General features: G+C 48.1%; 1 protein-coding gene across 1 annotated transcript; it reads right to left on the bottom strand.

The window, feature by feature from the left end:
• Positions 1-49: 49 nt before the first annotated feature.
• Positions 50-19,854, bottom strand: HIGD1A (HIG1 hypoxia inducible domain family member 1A). The gene is made up of 4 exons (XM_077490641.1): positions 19,689-19,854; positions 5,858-5,965; positions 3,747-3,881; positions 50-735 (listed from the first exon to the last, which is right to left on the bottom strand). The coding sequence occupies exons 2-4, from the start codon at positions 5,958-5,960 to the stop codon at positions 686-688; spliced, it is 288 nt and encodes a 95-aa protein (XP_077346767.1). The 5' UTR covers positions 5,961-5,965; positions 19,689-19,854; the 3' UTR covers positions 50-685.
• Between the last annotated feature and the right edge of the window lie 3,684 nt (positions 19,855-23,538).

Raw genomic sequence — 23,538 nt, 5'->3', positions numbered from 1 at the left:
GCCCTCATTTTGTACAGAGCTGATCAATCATATCAGAGACAGCAGTGGGTGAGACTGAGATGTCCGATTTATTGTCAACAAAAACAGAAAACACATAGAAGTGGAATGTAACAAAACAAATCCAATCGCCCTACAGAGCAGACGTCTGTAATGGTTTTTCCGTTTCACCGAATTCCGAGGGTTCCACAGGGTTAGGCGGAGAACACATTGCTGTGCCTAGTGAGGCGGCATCGACTTTGGGAGAAACTTCCAGACCACCATTGTTTTTTTTTTTATATATAGAATAGGAAAATAAAGGGCAAATTTAAATTAAAAAAATATATAATCTCGCGATGGGTCATCGTCAGATGCAGCAGCCCAAAGGCTAGAGAAATAAAACCTCATAGCAGCACTGATAACGTTTAAATTGCCCCAATTCAGGTTTTTAAGTTATAAAATAAGAAATAAATAGATTCTAAACATGCTCATTTACAGAAGTGGATTTAAAGTATCTTTTTTTTTTTTTTTAAAAGAGAAACAAAAAAAAAAAAATGTTGAATCCCTAAACTGCTGGGTTTGTCTGCAACGTATTGCAGGGTCATCCTTGCAGAGAATGTGCTGTATGCATGCAACTAAATAGAATGCCACCCCAATGTGAGGTCCATATCGTCACTCTGTGCCGAGGGAATTGCTTGGTGCTCATCGCCTACTCCTTGGGCTTGGCCAGATACTCCTTGTACATGGAGTACAGAACACCTGCAGAGACAGGAGCAGAGGGACAATAAGAATTATTCTACTAAATTCATACAAAAAAATAAAAAAACACAACACAAACTTTACAGCAATTTAGAGTACAAAAAACATTTACATCATTCCTTGTCTCAGAGGAGCTAACAATCTAATTGCTCTACGATGACCACCGTACACACATACACTATATGGCCAAAGGATTGTGGACAGCCGACTGTCATGCCTGTATGAGTTCGTTGGGATGTCCCATCCCAAAACCGAGGCCATTTACCACTTGCCTACTGGGCACTTTCACCCCCTTCCTTCCCAGGCCGATTTTTTTTTTTTTAGCTTTCAGAGCTTTTGCACTTTGCATTACAATTGCGCGGTCATACAACACTGGATCCATATTGAATTTTTATCATTTTTTTGAGACAGATAGAGCTTTCTTTAGTTGGTATTTAATCACCACTGGGTTTTTTTTTTTGCTTAACCACTTGCCGACCGATATACGTTGGCACAATGGCAGCAGCGGGCAAATAGGCGTACCTGTATGTCCCCTTAAATTGGTCACCATGATCATACCCGCAGGACCGACATCCGCTGGTCTCCTGGCAATCGTGTCACGGAGCCGCAGAACGGGGAAGTGCCTATGTAATCAAGGCATTTCCCCGTTCTGCCTTGAGTCATGACAGATCTACTGCTCCCTGTGACCGGGAGTGGTGATTGCCGTCATGTGACCTGTAGCCCCCCCCCCCCCCCCCCATTAGAATCACTCCCCAGGACACACTTAACCCAGTCATCACCCCTAGTGGTTAACCCCTTCCCTGCCAGTGTAATTTACACAGTAATCAGTGCATTTTTATAGCACTGATCGCTGTATAAACGACAATGGTCGCAAAATAGTTGAGCTATGGAATTATCTTTGCTTTATTTGTATATGGGCTCCTCACTGGGAAGGGCAGTTATAGGTGTGGGCAGTGGCCAGTTTTTTGGTCCCAAAATAGTCAAAAAAGTGTCCGATGCGTCTGCCATAATGTCGCAGTCCCGATAAAAAAATAAAATCGCAGATCGCCATTACTAATAAAAAAAAAAGTTAAACATGTTCCCTGGGAGAGGTTTATAACTGTGTGGGGGATGGTTGCACTGTAGGAAGACAGATCCGTGTTCCTGCTTAGGCCCCTTTCACACTTTTGAGATTTGACTTGGGACTGCAAAGTCACACGACAAGTCGTACCCCATTATTTCCAATGAGCGCCATTCATATCTGTGCGTCCTCAAGTTGCAGCAAATTCAAAAAGTGGTCCCTGCACTACTTTGGTCCGACTTTGATGCGACTTGAGGTTCAATAGACCTCAAGATTACACTGCTTCAAATCGCATCAAAGTCGTGGCAAAAATTGCAGTAGAAATTGATCGACTTTCAAGTCGCAAAAGGTGTGAAAGGAGCCTTAGCAGAAATGCAGGATCTCCATCTTCCTTACTAGCAGAATGGTGATTTGCCTTGTTTACATAAGCAGACCGCAGTTCTGCCTCTCTCCGGACGATCGCCGGGTTTTCGGAAGACATTGGGTCCGCTGAACCCGTCAATTGGCTTCCGGTGCCTGATCACACCGCGAGCGGGGCTCTTCTGGCTACGCACGTACCCCAGAGCCCTTGGAGAAAAAAAACACACACACACACACACACACACGCGCAATTTTGGGCTGCCTTTCCACAGTAAACGTACGTGGGCCGGTCCTTAACCACTTCAATAATGCGTACCTTCACCCTCCTCCCGCCCAGACCAAATTTTCAGCTTTCAGCACTGACACACTTTGAATGAGAATTGCTCGTTCATGTAACATTGTACCCAAATTACATTTTTATCATTTTTTTTTCACACAAAGAGCTTTTTTTGGTGGTATTTAATCACTGCTGGGGGTTTTTGCGCAAAAAATAAATAAAAAAAAACACCCAAAAACAAAAAAAAAAAAGTGTATCTAATATATATATATATATATATATATATATATATATATATATATATATATATATATATATATATATATATATATATATATATATATATCTATCTCATGTTGTAAAAGCACTGCGCAGACTGTTGGCGCTATATAAAACCTGAATAATAATAATAATACATTAGCAGTAAAAATTGTGCGAAGGAGCCTTAGCAGAAACACAGGATCTCCATCTTCCTTACTAGATGAACGGTGATCGGCCTTGTTTACATAGGCAGACCGCAGTTCTGATTCTCTCCGAATGATCACCGGGCTTCCGGCAGACATTGAAATAAAAATGCTTTATTTTTTTACTTAGGTTGCCGTTATAAAACGTTGCAAATAAGTAATTTCTCTTGATACATTTTGACCAAAAATTATGCTGCTAAATTTCTTTGGTAAAAAAAATAACCAAAATCAGTGTTTATTTGGTGTTGGCAGTGATGGGGGACAGACAGATGTTTCATGCGGACACTGAAATGTGTCTAGGTACAGGGGTATCAGTGGGGTGATCTGTAACAGCTCTCTGTGTAAAATCATTCTCACACAGAGAGCTGTCACAGATCTGCAAATTCCCCCTCTCTCCTCCCCGGCACCAAGTTTGGCGGGGAGAACTGTCACAGAGACACACATCTCCGTTTACATTGTGACGGCTGTGATTGGACACAGCCGTCACGTGATTGGGAGGGCCAATCACAGCACCCATAATCCGATCTCTGCTCAGCTGGATTCTGTGAACATAAATGATGGTAATAAGGATAGTGGCCGCACTGCGAGCGCTCGCTCTGAGTGCACGAGGAAAGGACCACCCAGCCATTTATGTGCAGTGGACAAGTGGGAGGTGGTTAAGCGCGTAAAGAGCAGGACTTTAGTTCCGCTTCAAGCTGGCCATAGATGGATTATAACGTGGCTGCTTCAGCAGGCATCAATGCGAGTTGCCCCCCCCCCCCCCCCCTCTGTTTAACAGAAGCCGATCATTAGCGTGTTCTAAAAAAGAAAAAAAAAAAAAAGGGAGGTCTGATAAATCCCCATAACTCACCACAAGTTATTGCACCGACAACGAACCCTTGAGCGCCTACACGCATGTGTATAAGGTGGACGGACATTTTGGTGTCCCCTCTGTGTCTCAGCTTATACAGTCCAAAAGCCACGACACCAGCAAATCCAGCAATACCTAAAACAAACAAACAAACAAAAAAAAAAAAGGAAAACAAAAAAAAAAAAAATCATCCGTTACACTGTAACTGTTGATGTATCCAAAGCATACGCACAGTGCCTGCCAAGGTCAGCACAAGCCCAAGTGCCCTCTGCATTCCGATCCACCCCCCTATGGGACTTTTCTAGCCACTTCCTGTGCCAGCGGAAAGTAAAGAAGTTTGCCAACATTACCCTGACAAGCGCCAACATTTCCCTACTGAACTACCAGAAGTGCTTTTATAGAGTTCGTTTCTCTTTCACCATTTAATAGATATTATCAAGTCTTTCCCCGGAGACTGAACATAACAGAGGAAATGGGCCAACAGAATTCAAATAACTAAAAACAAGACTGAGGTCTTTTAACTATTCCATATAATAAAAAAAACAAAAAAAAACATTGCTATTGCTGACCGCTTGTTAAAGCTGTGTTCCAGCCGCGATTTATTTTTATTTTTTTTCAAAGTCAGCAACTACAAATACTGTAGCTGCTGACTTTTAATAAGGACACTTACCCGTCCAGGGAGCCCGCAATGTGCCCCCCCCCCCCCCCCCCAGGCCGATCCATCCATCGGTTCGGGTGCCGCCCTCTTAACGAAGGGAAACAGGCGGTGGAGCCTTGCGGCTTCCGACTGCACATGTGCGAGTCGAGCGGCACTTTGTGAATGGCCCTGTTGATTTCTGGGACACGGACACACACACACACAATGGGAGCAGCATGCCAAAGAGGAGGAAGTGAAGGAACAGCGCCGCAGAATAGGAAGAGGCAGATTAAGAAGACTGCCTAGCAACAGGCATTTCTGGTAACTAAAACTTTTAAAAAAAATATTTTTTTTTATATATTTTTTATTTTTGGGTGGACCTCCATTTTAAACGCCATCTGCCTGGCTGACCCACAGCATACTTTGAGTCGTTGAATTCAAATATTAACCACTTCAGCTCTGAAAGGTTTTAACCTCCTTCCTGACCGGGCCATTTTTTTTGCGATACAGCACTGGCGTTGCTTTAGCAACGCTTGGGTAAAGCATCATGCGACAGTGTACCCAAATTAAATTTCCCCAAACCCCCACAAATAGCTTTCTTTTGGTGGTATTTGATCACATCTGTGGTTTATTTTTTGCGCTATAAAAACTAAAAAAAAAAAAACCAACAATTTAGAAAAAAATAATTTATATTTTGTTTACTTTCTGCTATAAAAACATAACCAAAAAAAAATATATAAAATTATATATATATATATATATATATATATAGATTTAGGCCAATATGTATTCTGCTACCAATAAGCATATATTGATTTGCTTAAAAGTTTTTTTTTTTTGTTTTTTTTTTTTAAAGCCATAAAAGAAAATCCCATTGTTTAAGAGTTTTATATTTTTTACTAGTAATGGCGGCGATCAGCAATTGTTTTCGTGGGACTGCAACACACTGCAGCAGACAAATCTGACACTGACACTTTTTGGGGGACCAGTGACACCAATACAGTATATCAGTGCTAGAAAGAAAGGAAAAAAATTAAATAAAAAGCACTGTATAAATGACACTGGCAGGGAAGGGGTTAACACCAGGGATGATCAAAGGGTTAAGTGTGCTCCTAGGGGGTGATTTATAACTGTGGGGGGGATGCTGTGACTGGAGGAAAACAGAGATCCGTGTTTCTTCTTAGCAGGAACACAAGATCTCCATTTTCCTCCCTCACAGAACGGTGAGCTGCCTTGTATACATGTATGTTTTGCCTCTCCTGTGAGCAATCGGCGGCCATTGCACCCGCTGATTGGCTCCCGCTGTGTCCAAACCATGTTCAAGATTTGGATTTACCTTTGTCACCTGAGGGCTAAAAGGGCAAGCCTCCCAGCCACTAGAGGGCAGCTTTTAGGCGACGCATGCCGAGCATTTAGCAATTACAGGCTAACAAAATGTCATTTTTAGAACCCATTCAGAGTCAGAGTCGCTCACCTATCGGTACAAATGGAGACTCCTTGGATTTTCTTATCAACTTCGACGTCTGATCATCGGCCAGCTCGTAGGTTGGCAGGACGTCTCCGGTGCTTGAGGCCATATTGTCTGCAAAAGGAAAAAAAAAAAAAAAAAAAAACAATTTTTAGGAATGAAAAAATCTGAAATGATAAGCTGGCTGTATAGAGAGGAGGGGAGGGACCAATAACAGGTTTAGTTGTGGTGTGCAATAATACACACTTGAAGATGTAAACCCCAACTGGACAACATTTTGTTTTCTAAAGCAGTCGGTATAATATCTATCTATCCATCTATCTATCATCTGAAATCCTTGTTTTCACCCCTTTTCATCCATTGATGCCTCTCGGTGCCGCCGATCTCCTGCAGCCACTTCCTATTTACAGGCAGTCCAGCGATGGCTTCTGGATGGTGACAACAGAGGGCCCTGCCTGTGTTATGTGGCGGCACAGCTTCAGCTCCAGAAGATTTACCCCCCCCGCATGACCAGGCCTGTTTAGCTATACAGCACTGCGTTATTTTTAACTGCCAACTACGCGGTCGTGCGACTCTGTACCCAAATTAAAATGTACGTCCTTTTTTTCCCCACACAAATAGAGCTTTCTTTTGCTGTAATTTGATCACCTCTGCTGCTTTTAATTTTTTGTGCTATAAAAACAAACAAAAAAAAAAAAACAAGAAAGAAAAATTCCTGAGTGCTTTCACGCTGGAGCGGTGCACTTGCAAGATGGTGGGAAAAAAAAAAAAAAAAAAAGGGGGGGGGGGGGGGAGCATCTTTGGGGCGTTGCGGGAGCCCTCCTCCACCGCCCCTGCCCATTGAAATGAATGGGCAGGGCTGCCGAAGCGCCGCAAAACGGGTGCTAGTAACCTTTTCCTCGGCCGCTAGCGGGGGTTAAAAGCGCAACTAGTGGCGCTTTACCGCTAACCGACCCGCCGCCCCAGTGTGAAAGGGGTATTATACAAGCCGCACACTCACTACAGTAGCAAAACGGTGTTCATTTTGGCAGAAAATTTTTGATTTAGTTTTAGTCTTCTAAAATTATTTTAGTCAATGAAATCTCCAGGACATTTTAGTCGACTAAAAAAAGAAAAACAAATTTTAGTCATCTAAAAATCGAATGGGTGTCGTTAAATTGGAATGCATTATTTAAGCATTTCTCTACAATTTACAAACTCATTATATATACTGCTGGAGTGAAAAATCTCATATATGTGTTATTATTTAAAGTGGTTGTATAGTCATTTTGGGGACTTTTACCTACAGGAATGCCAATAAGGCTTACCTGTAGAGAAAAAAAAAATAAAAAAATAAAAATAAAAATAAAATCTCCTAAACCGTTATTCCCCTCGCAATGCGCCGCTGACTGCAGACGCCCGTGTGACTGCCCTATGCGGACGGCTGGGAGTGTCAATGTTATGTTAATGACACCCCCAGATCCGTCCGCATATCGCAGTGCGATCTGCCGACTCGCACAGGAATCGGATCGCATGGTGTGAACCCCCATGCGATCCGATTCTGTTGCGGACCAAAAAAAGGGTCCCGTGCGAGTTTGCTGCGGGACCGATGCGAATTCAGCCATACTATCTGTATGGCTGAACTCGCATCGCTACGGAGATCGGATGTGATTTGCGGTGCGAATCACATCCGGATCTCCCCCGCAGCAGTGTGAACCCAGCCTAAAAGCGGTTGTAAACCCGCTGTTGTATTGAGGTATGCACTACAGACCAGTGTTAATTTTAGTTTAAATTTAGTGTAAATTTAGTTTTATAGTCTTGACCAAAAATGGCATTTTATTCGATAAAATTAAACACTGGCAGCAAAAAAATTAATATAAAATTATATATATCTCTCTCTATCTCACACATAGATACACACACACACACACACACACAACTAAATCAGCTCAATGAAAAGATCTATCATTGTGTGATGCTGTGTAGGGATTTGGGGGGGGGGGGGGGGGGGATCAGATAATGTATCACCTCAAGTCTGGGGATTCCTGAGAAGCCAATCAGCTTCCAGGTTTTATTATCAATGCTTAATTGAACAAGCTGAAGTTAGAAGCCGATTGGCTGCAATGCACAGCTGCAGATTCTGTGTGCTCTGGTTTTACTAAATCCACCCCCCACCCCCACCCCCCATATACCCAGTACTGTGGAAGCTTCCCATCCAAGGTTCTAATATTGGAGCACCATATTTACACAGACCGATAAGTGGCCATCTGCATGACCCGTGTTCTACAAATACAGGTTAGACCAGAATTATACAACCAGAAAATATAAAATAATGACGATTGTACTGTCAGTTACTGATTTATGGCAAGGTCATAAAATACAGGAGACTTCCTTATCGGAATCCACCATCACCCCACATTATTATACAGGGTTTATATGGCGCCAACAGTTTGCGCAGCGCTTTACAACATGAAGGGAGACAATTCAATACAGGAAGAATTGGAGGGCCCTGCTCCTTAGAGCTTACAATCTAAGACTTCGGTATGTGTAACAAACACAGGAAGGAAGAGTTTAGACCAGCAAGTGATCCGATCTTCACCGACAAAGTGCGTAGTTGTAATGCAGACTTGACCTGTCCGTGTTCATTCTGGTAACCAAAACACCAAGAGAAACCCCCGGGGCTCAGGGGACTTCTATATAATCCAAAATGTTCATCAATGAGAGTGAGTGGGAGAGAGTGAAAATTCAAACAGGAGGGAGCAAACGCCTAGTGCATTACCAAGGGATTGGATTAGCAAACACCAAATACAGACAGTAAAGGAAAAAAGAATTGCATGAAATTGTAACACATTGATGGCAGTCCAAAGTGTTGCCCCATTCACTGCACCACAATGCTGAAAAAGACAACATGTTTCCAGGACATGCTCCCCATTTCAGAGCTCAGAAGGGAGTACGTACCCTGAAACCCTTTAGCTTTTTCAGCATTGTGGTGCGACACTTTGCCACCAATGGACTGTCATCGGTGTGTGATACAATGCATACATCTTTTCCTCTTTTTGGGAGTATGTATTTGGTGTTATTTTAGAATAAATCCCTTGGTAATGCACTAGGCCTGCGGTCTCCAAACTGCAGCCCCTTGTTGCCCTTATCCAGCCCTTGGGGCACCATTCCTCCCGCCGTCACCAACCCCGGGGGAGCACCGGTCGCCGACACCAATCACAGGGGGGGGGGGGGCGAGCACCATTCCTCTCGCCAACACCAATCACTGGGGGAGCACCATTCCTCCCGCCGACACCAATCATGGGGGGGTGCGAGCACCATTCCTCCCGCCGACGTCAATCACGCAGGGGCACCATTCCTCCCGCCGACACATACGATGGGGGCACCATTCCTCCCGCCGACACATACGATGGGGGCACCATTCCTCCCGCCGACACATACGATGGGGGCACCATTCCTCCCGCCGACACATACGATGGGGGCACCATTCCTCCCGCCGACACATACGATGGGGGCACCATTCCTCCCGCCGACACATACGATGGGGGCACCATTCCTCCCGCCGACACATACGATGGGGGCACCATTCCTCCCGCCGACACATACGATGGGGGCACCATTCCTCCCGCCGACACATACGATGGGGGCACCATTCCTCCCGCCGACACATACGATGGGGGCACCATTCCTCCCGCCGACACATACGATGGGGGCACCATTCCTCCCGCCGACACATACGATGGGGGCACCATTCCTCCCGCCGACACATACGATGGGGGCACCATTCCTCCCGCCGACACATACGATGGGGCACCATTCCTCCCGCCGACACATACGATGGGGCACCATTCCTCCCGCCGACACATACGATGGGGCACCATTCCTCCCGCCGACACATACGATGGGGCACCATTCCTCCCGCCGACACATACGATGGGGCACCATTCCTCCCGCCGACACATACGATGGGGCACTAGTTCTGCCACTGGCTACAGTCTGGCCCCACTAAAGTTTGAAGGACAATAAACTGGCCCTTTGTTTATGAAGTTTGGAGAACACCGCACTAGAAGTTTGCCCCCCTCCGGTTTGTATTTTTCTATGGTAACCAGATATATATTAAAAAAAAAAAAAAAAAAAAAAAAAAAGTCAAAACATGTACAACTTGGGATTACAGGTGGAGCAAACGAGTTAAACCATCATCAGTGCCGGTGATCACACTTGTGTTACATTCATAATTCTGCACTGAACACCACTGTGTGAACAGTGAGAACAATGCTTCAGGACTCCAAAAAGCCGCGTTCTGTTTTTCAAGCACAAAAGTAACAAGTTGATCCCAAGTATATGCAATTTAAGCAGACATTATGTTAAACACACCCTCACTACAGCCAAAAGAATCACATAGACCGTGTACCAGAGAGGAGGCAGGCAGCCAGGGCTCCTTAGAAAATTACAGCTGGCACCCAGATTTCTCTAGATACCAACAAAGATGGCTCCTAGGGAAAAAAAAAAAATCCTGCTGTCTCTTGTACACAAGACCGGTATACAAGCATCGCTGAACCAAAGCGGTGCCATAGGCAGGTTGTACATCCCTGTATACATAGGACTGCCAGGGATCCGTATTCACCAATAGCGTCCAGGTGAGATAGGAGCATTTTTGGGGCCGATGCCTGATGGAGTCCTGCGAGGCTCCGAAAAAGGTGCTTCTGTAAAAAAAAAAAAAAAACTTAAACGTTGCTTTTGTAACAACGATGAGATTCCCGAATAAAGCTTTGGAGCCGTTCATGGAGATCCCTGGTGACATCCTTTCTGCTTTGAAAATTTACAGTTTCCATTTGGTGGTTGCTGCAGCACCCAATGACATTTTCAGCCATTTCTCTAGGAGGGGTGCGTTGGGAATATTGGGGGGGGGGGTATTTACTAAAAGTGGAGAGTGCAAAATCTGGTGCAGCTGTGCATGTCAACCAATCGGCTTCTAACATCAGATTGTTCAATGAAGCTGTTCCCGCCAGCCGTACCCATATATCTGGGTGGGCTCTAATCCTGAGAGGCCTCATATATGTAGACACTTCATGCTGAGAGGGGGCGAGCTCCCAGCACAGTTATCGGTGGGGACCGGAGAGCTCCCAATGCATACTTACGATCAGGAGCTTTCCGATCATGTGACAGCCACAGAGGTCTCATGGCCCAAATGTACGTCATTTAGAAGCTCTTAAAAGGGCTGGAAGAGAGCAGCGGGAAGGGGTTAAGCATAATAATAATATATATATATATATATATATATATATATATATATATATATATATATATATATATATATATATATATATAAATAATAATAAAAAAAAAAATAAAAAAAAAAAAAAAAAAACACCTGGATACTGAAAATTGTTTATATAGAGCTGCTCCAGATACTGCACTCTCCAGTTTTAGTAAAAAAAAAACCCGTTGTGTCCTGAGGCTGCGTTGAGAAATGTCACACAGACATTCAGGTACACTTAAATAGCAGGACGACAACAGAATGTTGGGAGTGTCGTGGACTCTCTGGGTGACTCAGGATATACAAGAGCACACAAGAGATGCTACAAAGGACAGCAGCTCACAGAGGTCAATGGAGTCACATATGTGCTCAGAGTCACATAGGACACGCGTGTGCACAGGGGTCACCAGAGACACAAGAATCAGAGGGACAGAAGATACAGGGATCACTAGAAGCAAAAAAGGAGTCTCAAGGATCCCTGGAGACACACGAGCACAGATAGGACACTCCAGCAGAGATGGGGGGGGGGGGGGGGGGGGTTTCCTTTCATAGCGATAGGTTGCACGAACGCCACGTGCCACTTATTTATGTGAAGTCCATGGCATTTAGAAAAACACATTTCAAACTGACCATGGTGTCAACACCTAAAACTCTGAAGTGTCAGCAAGCGGCACTGCAGACAAAAAGGAAACACGCAGGGGTGCCAGACCAAGTGTGGCAGGTGAATTAATGTACCGTATTTAATCTGTGTATAACACACACAGGCATATAATTCGCACCTTCAATTTAAGTGGGAAGTTTCAGGGAAACAAAATAAACCAATTTGAAGCAAAATAATGGTCAGTGCCTATCCGCAGCCCAATCTGCGCCCATCCGCAGCCCAATCTGCGCCCATCAATGCAGCTGCCTGATTAATGCCCATCTTCAGCCTCACCATCTCCATCAATGCAGTGCAGGAAATCACTGAGCCGTCACCCTCCTGTTTACTTGGCTCTCAGTCCCGCCTCTGCCATTGGACCAGCTCCTGTGATGCACAGAACACCGGTCCAATGCCATGCCGGGGGTGGAGGTGGAACTGTATGTGTGACATCAGAGCCGAGTGAACAGGAGATGACGGCTCGGTAAATTACGGCAGGGTTCGTCCCCCTCCTTGGTACACTATCGGCATATAACATGCACCCGTGATTTGCCCCCTATTTTCAGGGTGCGTGTTATACACCGATAAATACTGTATTTATTCAAAGCCAATCAACAATTTACATGATAACAAGCAGACATGTCAGAATCTCTGTAGTTATTGTGGCATAGTCTCCAGAGGTCATCCAATGAGGTCCCGAGATGTAGTCCTGAGCCTGGTATGTCCTAGCAGACTACAGAGGTTCTGACATTCCCGCTTGTTTGTTCTGCAAGTTGTCAATTGGGTTTAAATAAATCCATTAATTTAGCTGCTACACTTAGTCTGGCGCCCCCCTGTGTTTCCTTTGTGTTTCCTACAGAGATTGCTTCACTCTATACGGGAGCTGCCAGTAATGATGCACTGCTACACAGACCATTTTACATACTTGTTATATATGGATTTTCACCTAAAGACTTAAAGCGGAGTTCCACCCAAAAGTGGAACTTCGGCTTTAAAGCACTTCTCACCCTCTTACATGCCACATTTGACATGTCTTTTTGTGGGGTGGAAATGGGTACCTAGTTTTGACAGGTACCCAGAACCCACTACCACGTCCCAGAAGATTGCCTGGCCACTGAGGAGGAGGAGCAGCGCAACTCGCACATGTGCAGTGCGCACCCAGCTGTGAAGCTGCAACCTGTCAGAGCCGGGTGCCCACACGCCGGCGCTGGGGGAAAAGCGAGGGAGAGGGGCGAGGCTTTGGACAGCAGCATTGCTGACTCAACTTACTGACCCCCCCCCCACACACACACACACACACACACACACACACACTTTAGATTGTATAGAAGACATCGGTGTGACCTCAGCTCCCCAGATCCAGCTACGTAAATGGGGGCCTCACAATCCCTCTACACTCCTCGCCTTTTTTTTTTTGGCGGGTTGAAAAACAAAACAAAAAGTTCAATTAACCCCAAAGCAGATTGCTGGGATGTTCAGCCGCATGCGAATTCCCACGCTGGACCACAATGTGCTTTTTTTTTTTTTTAAACTACCTCTCCGAGGATCTGTCCATTCCCACCGTCTCGTCTCCTGTATACATTCCTTCTTGTACAGCCTTTGACATTTTCCACGGCTCTAGTTTTATTTTGGGATATGGCCTGCAAGTCCAATTTGTCACACGATACATATAATCTGCACTCCAGTCCTTGACATGTATGATAAACAGCAAAAATGTACCCGACTCATATTTCCAAATAAATAATACATTTTTTTATATTTTTTTTGTTATGGGCACAAAACAGTACTTATTTGGTGAAGAAACGTACAGGTCAGTGAATCATGACGGTGCGGTCAGTTAGCGAATCTCTTTAAAAAAAAAAAAAAAAAAAAAAAGTAGCAATTCCATCACAACTCTTCCAGGTGATGATGAATTGGGGCTTAAACAGGTCACCCCAAGATTACTACATAGTCACCCCAGACCTCCTGATGAAGCGAGAAGTATGGGCAACCCAAGCCTATCCATCAGGTCAGAGCGAAGAAGCACCCCCCCCCCCCGGGAGAAGAAACGCGGTCACCCCAAACCTGCCGATCCGGGGAGAAGAAGCACGGTCACCCCAAGCCTGCCGATCCGGGGAGAAGAAGCACGGTCACCCCAAGCCTGCCGATCCGGGGAGAAGAAACGCGGTCACCCCAAGCATACCCATCAGGGAGAAGAAACGCGGTCACCATAAAAACATACTGATCAGGTTGACCCATTGAGAGCCCCCTCTGAACGAGGACTTAAAAAGGAAGAAGCACAGCCCCCCCCCTCCCCCCAGGAAGAAGCGGTGTGGCCATCGCAAGCCTGCCAATCATGGAGAAGCGTGATCACCCCCAAGCCTGCCGTTCGGGGGAGAAGAAACGCGTCACCCCCAAGCCTGCCGTTCAGGGGGAGAAGAAACGCGTCACCCCCAAGCCTGCCATTCAGGGGGAGAAGAAACGCGTCACCCCAAACATACCCATCAGGGAGAAGAAACGCAGTCACCATAAACGTACCGATCAGGTTGACCCATTGAGAGCCTCGACTGAACAAGGACTTAAAAAGGAAAACCGAAGCCAAAAATATAAAGCAGTGGCTGAAACCTTTTTCTATCAGGATTCAGAGAGTGTGGAAGGATCGGATCCTTTATCTAGAAAATGGAAATCCAGAATTTTAATTAATTACACAAATCTCCATGTGTGTCAGACATCCGATTGTGAATGTAACCCAGAATGATACCATACTTTGACTGAAAATATGAGTTCGGAAACTGTGTTCCATCAGTTGGTATTTTAATTGATGAACGGCTTGCGTCTGATTGCTGGTACCCAGATTGATCACAAAGATGTATGTATGACCAAAGAGGGGATTTTTTCCTTACTTTATATTGTGTCTCTAGAACAGGAAGTGAAGAGAATCCAAACCCCCCACCTCCACCCAATGTATTACTAGAGGGGACCGGGATGTGACAATTTAAGAACAGAGAGAGACAGACAGAGTACATGAAAGCTCATCACATGCAGGGCGGAAAGGGCAGAAAGGGCATAATAGGGCAGAAAGGACCAGAACGGAGGGGACAAAGAACAAGCACCGATTGAAGTTCTGATTGACGTTCCAACGATTCATCACATAGGAATCCAGAGGCACCATCTGGTAACCGCACTCCTTGTCAGAGCAACACTCCAAGTACCAGTGTACACGGCCAATACAGAGCTACAAGTCCCAGCGGAAACAAGACAGGGAAGGAACCACAAGTCCCAGCGGAAACAAGACAGGGAAGGAACCACAAGTCCCAGCGGAAACAAGACAGGGAAGGAACCACAAGTCCCAGCGGAAACAAGACAGGGAAGGAACCACAAGTCCCAGCGGAAACAAGACAGGGAAGGAACCACAAGTCCCAGCGGAAACAAGACAGGGAAGGAACCACAAGTCCCAGTGGAAACAAGACAGGGAAGGAACCACAAGTCCCAGCGGAAACAAGACAGGGAAGGAACCACAAGTCCCAGCGGAAACAAGACAGGGAAGGAACCACAAGTCCCAGCGGAAACAAGACAGGGAAGGAACCACAAGTCCCAGCGGAAACAAGACAGGGAAGGAACCACAAGTCCCAGCGGAAACAAGACAGGGAAGGAACCACAAGTCCCAGCGGAAACAAGACAGGGAAGGAACCACAAGTCCCAGCGGAAACAAGACAGGGAAGGAACCACAAGTCCCAGCGGAAACAAGACAGGGAAGGAACCACAAGTCCCAGCGGAAACAAGACAGGGAAGGAACCACAAGTCCCAGTGGAAACAAGACAGGGAAGGAACCACAAGTCCCAGCGGAAACAAGACAGGGAAGGAACCACAAGTCCCAGCGGAAACAAAACAGGGAAGGAACCACAAGTCCCAGCAGCTCTCAATTTTCAGATAGCAGATCACAGCCACTCTGAATCATCAGTCCCAGCATTTCTAGCTGCTTCCTTAGGGCTACTTTCACACTGAGGTGCTTTACAAGCATTTTAGCACTAAAAATAGCGCCTCTCCTGTGTGCTTTCACACTGGGGCAGTGCGTTTTCAGGACATTAAGGCATGGTGTCTACACCGCTCCTCCACCACCCCTACCCATTGAAATCAATGGACAGTGCTGCCAAAAAGTCCTGCAAAGCGCAGCGACTCGACACGGGAGCTAGTAACCCCCTTCATCACCAAAAGAACCAGGTAACCACCGATGCCCTAAATCTCCCTCCAGCCATGAGCCCTCTGTACCCATCACTGCAGCAAACCGAGCGCTCCGGCGCTTTTCTCCGTTATATTGGGGCTGCATAAGAACAGGAATAGGAATCCGCTTCCAGGTTTTATTGTCAAAGCTTTACTGAACGAGCTGAAGTTAGAGGCCAATTGGCTTTCACGCACAGCTACACCAGATTGAGTGCCCCAGTTTTTTTTTGTAAATCCCCCCCCTATTATATATGGAGTTCAACAACCAGAGATGACAATTAGGCCTAAAAATGTACCAGTTGGTTTGCAATTTTACCGCTGTCCGCCCTCCTAATCATTGCCCCTCAAAACACGGCGTGGACGGAGATGTACACACAGCAGCGTTAAAGTTGGCTTGTGCAAAAAAAATAAATAAAAAAAAAGCAAAAAATACAACAGGCAGAATTGGAAGTTGCCGTCTCCTCCATTCACTTCTATCGGAAGACTTTACAGTTACAAAGTATCAAAATGTGATCATTTCCCCTTATAATATTGTAACAATAAAAGAAGATCTGACAGTAACTGAACTCCTGTGTAATGTGGAGCGTGAAGGAAATACGCTGCTTTTAAATTGTAATGCCGGCCTTCAAAAAAAATAAAACAATAAATAAAAAGAAATAAATACTTTATTGAATCAGATTTTATTTCACAATCTTAATACAGAATTGTGCCATATGGGGGGGGGGGGGGGGGGGGGGGGGGGGTAACATTCCCTACTCCAGCAAAAGAATACCAAAAAAAAGTTTTGGCCGGGAACGCACTTTAAGCTGCTGCAAGATTGTAACATAATGAACTCCATCACACCACCGGCCCCTCCCCCACCCCGGGAACCCGAGTCCCGGCCAGTCTGACGACACACAGCCAGCTGACTGGATAAGTTCTTCCAATATTACATAACTGAGTGAGGAAACCAACCGCACATTCCAGGAAATTCGTCATCCACCAATAGGGACTGCAACAACCAGGAACACCCCCCCCCCCCCCCCCCCCAGTATTTTTTAAAGCGGTATTAAACCCAAAATCTTATATCATATTTTATATTGCAGCTTCCCCATCATTAGATGTGGTGGCTGCATCGGTTTTCCTCTGGATGGAGGAGCACAGGGGGCACAGCAGACAGAAGCATTGTCAGTCTGGGAGGGGAAGTGTTCGATGTAGTAGCAGATTTAAATACACTGACGCCAAACTCCCGCTCAACACTTTATAATTAGTTACAGCAAACAGTTTTATTCCTTTCAGGGTAAAGATTTTACCTAAATAAATGCTGATCATTTACCACCGGCATGGGAGAATGAAATGGTTTGTATCATCCAGTGGCGGCTCATGCAGGGCACTGCCCTCCCCCCCAATCCATGCACTCGGCCCCTAACCCACACGTGGGGCACCAGGCACATTCGAGTTCTATGGGGTGATTTTTTTACATTTTTTTTTTTTTTTAAGCACGCGATTAGAGCCGGAGATGCCAATTGGCTTCAAAAAGCGTGATCTTGGAGCGCAGAGCCCACCCTGTTGTGTGACATCAGGGAAATAATATTCGCTAATGTCTTCCTGTTTCTCCTCCCGCCCAATCAGGAAGCAGGTCCCAGGACCCAATTGACCACAAGCAGAGGCCGCAACCTGTATGGACTGGCGGGCAATGGACACAAAGTGGCGATCGATCGAGCGTCGGGGGGTGGTTGGCTGACTGAGGGGAGAGGCTGGCTGGGGGCCACTGAGAAAATTAAGCGCCAGTCGCCACTGGTCCCATCCCTCTAACTGCTACATCTCCAAGGGAGCGTGCTCCGTCAGAAAAACAACAGAAAATGAATGCAGTCTTCACATTGGTGGATTGGTAATCTGTAATGTATGACAGGATTGGATTGGGGAGGAGTAGCGATGTGATGATTGTACTCGGTATCTGGACTCCATTCATATCACACTCCCTCTCATTTTTCAGGATTACCCCTTCTCAGGCTCTGGCAGAGGTTGGTGTCAGTGTGTACACCCCCCTCCCCCCCAGGTTGTAGTACTGTCCACTGAATGTAACCAGGATGCACCATGACCTCCCCAGAGCTGCATGAAGTTTGTTGCCCATAGCAACCAATTAACTAACATCTCATCTCCATCCTGCACAGGTGGTGGGGGGGGGAGGGGGGTTAGCATTGTCGGCTTGTTTGGGGCAACAAGGAATTTTGTGACACAATTTTTCACAAGTTAGATCTATAAAGCGAGGGAGAGGACACGGGAGAGGCAGGACAGGGCAGGGCACGAAATGGGGGAGAGGACACGGGACAGAGAGGATAGGGCACAACACAGGGGAAGAGGACACGGGAGAGAAGGCAGGGCATGGGACATGGCAGAGGACATGGGACAGAGCACAACAAGGGGGAGAGGGGACGGGGCGGAGGGGACGGGGCGGAGGGGACGGGGCGGAGGGGACAAAGAGGACAGGGCAGAGAGGACGGGGCACGGGACAAAGAGGACAGGGCAGAGAGGACGGGGCACGGGACAAAGAGGACGGGGCATGGGGCAGAGGGCACGGGATAAAGAGGACAGGGCAGAGGGGAAGGGGCACGAAATAGAGAGGACAGGGCAGAGGGGATGGGGCAGAGGGCATGGGACAAAGAGGACAGGGCAGAGAGGACAGGGCATGGGGCACGGGACAAAGAGGACAGGGTAGAGAGGACGGGGCACGGGGCACGGGACAAAGAGGACAGGGTAGAGAGGACGGGGCACGGGACAAAGAGGACAGGGTAGAGAGGACGGGGCACGGGACAAAGGACAGGGCAGAGAGGACAGGGCAGAGAGGACGGGGCACGGGGCAGAGGGCACGGGATAAAGAGGACAGGGCAGAGAGGAAGGGGCACGAAATAGAGAGGATGGGACAGAGAGGACAGGGCAGAGAGGACGGGGCATGGGGCAGAGGGCACGGGATAAAGAGGACAGGGCAGAGAGGACGGGGCACGGGACAGAGAGGACGGGGCAGAGAGGCAGGGGCACAAAATAGAGAGGATGGGACAGAGAGGACAGGGCAGAGAGGACAGGGCATGGGGCAGAGGGCACGGGATAAAGAGGACAGGGCAGAGAGAACAGGGCATGGGGCACAGGACATAGAGGACAGGGCATGGGGCACAGGACATAGAGGACAGGGCATGGGGCACAGGACATAGAGGACAGGGCATGGGGCACAGGACATAGAGGACAGGGCATGGGGCACAGGACATAGAGGACAGGGCATGGGGCACAGGACATAGAGGACAGGGCACGGGGCACAGGACATAGAGGACAGGGCACGGGGCACAGGACATAGAGGACAGGGCACGGGACATAGAGGACAGGGCAGAGAGGACGGGACATAGAGGACGGGGCATGGGGCAGAGGGCACGGGATTAAGAGGACAGGGCAGAGAGGAAGGGGCACGAAATAGAGAGGATGGGACAGAGAGGACAGGGCAGAGGAAGGGGCACGGGGCAGAGAGGACACGAGACAGAAAGGGCACCAGAGTTGGGGGAAAGGAGGTGGGTGGTATAAGGCACTGATGTAAAGACTGGGGAACATGGCGGGGAGGACCATGAGGCACAGAGGTATAAGAGGGGGGAGGAATGAGGCACTGATGGGGAGGACCATAAGACGGGGTAAGGAGGAGGCATGAGGTACCAGAGCTGGGCCTAAAGGAGGAGGCCCAGGAGGTATGACTAAAGGGGGGAGGAGGTGGATGGTGTAGAAGGTACGGACTGTCCGCTCACCTGTGTACAGCGCGGGGATTCTCCTCTCTGTGGTTCTCAGTCCGCCGGAATGATAAAAAGTAATTCAGCCGGCATGTGACGTCACGGGGCGGAGCTCACACGTCGGCGGAGTCCATCATGACCTTCCTATGACACCAGCAGGTCGGGAGCGCGCACAGTGCCCCGAGCTCCGAATCCTCACAGCTGGGATGAGAGGATAGGATCCCCCGGGGCGCGTTCATTCACACCTGAGGCACTACAGGTTCTATTACTCTGGGACTACATTTCCCATGATGCACTGGCCCATGATGTAACAAGTATACCGGCTTCTTCTTGATTGGAGGAGAGGTGGGAAGGGCGGAGCCATGAGACCTGATGAAAGGGGGGCGGAGCCGAAAGACCTGTCAGGGAGGAAATTACGAGAAGCTGGCCCTGTGCCCATATATGGAAAGTGCGTGACTGGGAGGGCGGTGACGTCACCGGAGGGTTACCTGGAAACCGATCCTCGTGATTGAGCGGATTGGACACACCTCCATGTGGTCTGCGCTATTGTCGTGGCCCCACCCCCCTGAATGGGTGGGGAGACACAGCTGACTATTGTCCAATGAACGTTCCTGGACAGACATCAGACGGGGGGAGGGGCAATGTACCGACTTATCCCGACTTATCACTCTTCTTCTCTGTGTTATGGACTATCCCTCCAATTCTGGACTCCACTGACACCCCAAAATCTCCTATATACCCCCAACAGCATCCCATATTCCTCTATATACCCCTACTGACCCCCCCATCCCTCTATATACCCCACTGACCCCCCATCCCTCTATATACCCCACTGACCCCCCACATTCCTCTATATACCCCACTGACCCCCCCATCCTTCTATATACCCCACTGACCCCCCACATTCCTCTATATACCCCGCTGACCCCCCACATTCTTCTATATACCCCACTGACCCCCATCCCTCTATATACCCCACTGACCCCCCATCCCTCTATATACCCCACTGACCCCCCACATTCCTCTATATACCCCGCTGACACCCCACATTCCTCTATATACCCCGCTGACACCCCACATCCCTCTATATACCCCACTGACATCCCACATTCCTCTATATACCCTGCTGACACCCCACATCCCTCTATATACCCCACTGACATCCCACATTCCTCTATATACCCCACTGACACCCCACATCCCTCCGTATACCCCCACTGACCCTCCCATCCCTCTATATACCCCACTGACCCCTCCCCCCATCCCTCTATATACCCCACTGACCCCTCCCCACATTCCCCTATATACCCCACTGACCCCCACATTCCCCTATATACCCCACTGACCCCCCACATACCCCTATATACCCCACTGACACCCCATATCCCTCTGTATACCCCCACTGACCCCCCCATCCCTCTATATACCCCACTGACACCCCACATACCCCTATATACCCCACTGACACCCCATATCCCTCTGTATACCCCCACTAACCCCCATCCCTCTATATACCCCACTGACCCCCCCCACATCCCTCTTTATACCCCACTGACCCCCACATTCCGCTATATACCCTCACTGACACCCTGCATACCTCTATATACCCTGCTGACACCCCACATTCCTCTATATACCCCCAATGACCCCCCACATTCTTCTGTATACCCCACATCCCTCTATATAAACTCACTGACCCTCCACATTCCTCTATATACCCCACATATATATATATATATATATATATATATATATATATATATAAAATAATAATCACTGACCACTGCAGACCAAGAGCTGCGGTTTTAGAGTTGCTCTGACCCAGTCGTCTAACCAATTTGTTACTTGTCAAAGTTCCTCAACTCCTTACACTTGCCCATTTTTTCTACTTTCAACACGTCAACTTCAGGGACATCATGTTCACTTGCTGCCTGAATGGACACAAATTCCCACAGACACACTCCGAAATCTTCCCAGGAGATTGGATGATGTCAGGCCACCATATTGATGTCCATATCCAACAAGCTCATATAGTTGAAATGGTCAGGTGTCCACTAACCTTTGGCCACATCCAGTCACTGTCCAAATCTTTCTGCCTTATGCCGCATACACACGATCAGACTATCTGGCAGACTTGGTCCGCCGGACAATCCACCCGTGTGTGGGCTCCGACTGACTTTTTTTTCCCAAAAGTCCGGCGGACTTAGAAAGTAGTTTTGACTCAAAAATTGTCAATTGACAATCCGGCCATATGTGTGCTAGTCCGCCGGACTTTTGAAATGAACGGACTTTCCCGCACACGGAGAAAAGTCTGTTCATTTTGAACGCGGGTCCAGGTAGACCCCGCCCGCAGACCCTGACAACCAATGGCCAGGGTTGTCAGGAAGAGTCCCTTATCCTCATCAACATGGGGACAAGGTGCTTTGGGGTGGGGGTTCCGCAGGGCCCCCCCCTTCCCCAAAGCACCCCCCATGTTGAGGGCATGCACCCTGGGCAGTCAGGAAAGGGGGTGGGGACGAGCGAGCGCCCCCCACCCCCCTCCTGAGCCGTACCTGCCCGCGTGCCCTCAACATGGGGAGCGCTTGGCTGCGGCCCCCCCACCCCAAAGCACCTTGTCCCCATGTTGATGAGGATAAGGGACTCTTCCTGACAACCCTGGCCATTGGTTGTTGGGGTCTGCGGGCGGGGGGATTATCGGAATCCGGGAGCCCCCTTTAATAATGGGGCCCCAGATACCATCCCCCCACCCTATGTGAATGAGTATGGGGTACAATGTACCCCTACCCATTCACCTGGGGAAAAAAATGTAAATAAAACACAACACAAGGTTTTAAAATAATTTATTGCACAGCTCCAGGGGTCTTCTTCCGACTTCGAGGGTCTTGTCCCCCTCTTCGGTTCTTCTTGCTGGGCCTCTGCTTCTTCCTTTAGCTCTTTTACTAGCGGTGGCCCGATCTTCTGTCGCCGCCGCCTCTTCTTTCGACTTCGGGGGTCTTGTTCCCCTTCTTCGGTTCTTCTTGTCGGGCCTCCGCTCCTTCTTCCAGCTCCTTTACTGGTGGTGGCCTGGTTTTCTGTCGCCACCTTCTCTTGTTTTTGTTCTTCTTCATGTTCCTTGAGATGTTGACTCAACGCTCTGGCCGCAATGGCAGGGACGTGTTGCGCGGCGACTTATATAGGGACAATGGGCGGGGTCACTGGGTGATGTCCCCGCCCATTATGATGTCACAGTCCCAGAGGTTGCTGGGACTGTGACATCAATGGGCGGGGGGCCTCCCTTCCCCAAAGCACCCCCCCCCCATGTTGAGGGCATGCGGCCTGGTACGGCTCAGGAGGGGGAGTCGCTCACTCGTCCCCACCCCCTTTCCCGACCGGCCGGCATACGTGCTCGGATAAGGGTCTTATATGGACCTTGGGGAAGACCCCCACGCCGTTTTTTCGGCGTAGGGCTTCCCCCTTTAAGTCCATACCAGGTGACGGGGCTAGCGACGTGTCAATCTCGCCGCCAAAGGCGGCGACATTGACCACCTGCACTAGTCCCGGCTACCTGGACCCGCGTTCAAAATTAACTGACTTTTCTCCGTGTGTGGGCAAGTCCGTTCATTTTCAAAAGTACGGCGGACTCCCGCCCGCCATAGTCTGGTTGTGTGTGGGCAGGTCCACTCATTCAGAAAGTCCGGCGGACTTTCCAGCGGTTTGTCCGCCAGACTAAGTCCACCGGATAGTCTGATCGTGTGTACGCGGCATTACAGTCACAAAATCCAAAATCCACTCCTTCTTAACAAATGACACCACCAGGCTGCTAATTCATTCCCTTGTTATGTTTTGCTTTGACTACTGCAACTTCCTCGTTGTTGGCCCACAGCTACAC

Source organism: Lithobates pipiens, unplaced genomic scaffold (genome assembly GCF_037356315.1).
Source record: "Lithobates pipiens isolate NorthernLeopardFrog02 unplaced genomic scaffold, aLitPip1_a1.2 Scaffold_19, whole genome shotgun sequence".
Classification (NCBI taxonomy): domain Eukaryota; kingdom Metazoa; phylum Chordata; class Amphibia; order Anura; family Ranidae; genus Lithobates; species Lithobates pipiens.
Note: the sequence above shows the minus strand (reverse complement) of the source record. Positions and strands in the feature narration are given on the sequence as shown.

Coding starts and splice junctions, on each gene's coding strand:
- HIGD1A (XM_077490641.1), bottom strand. CDS start 5,960: ATGGCCTCAAGCACCGGAGACGTCCTGCCAACCTACGAGCTGGCCGAT. Junction 3,882..5,857: donor GTCTCCATTTGTACCGATAG/GTGAGCGACTCT, acceptor TGTTTGTTTTAG/GTATTGCTGGATTTGCTGGT. Junction 736..3,746: donor TGTCGGTGCAATAACTTGTG/GTGAGTTATGGG, acceptor CTGTCTCTGCAG/GTGTTCTGTACTCCATGTAC.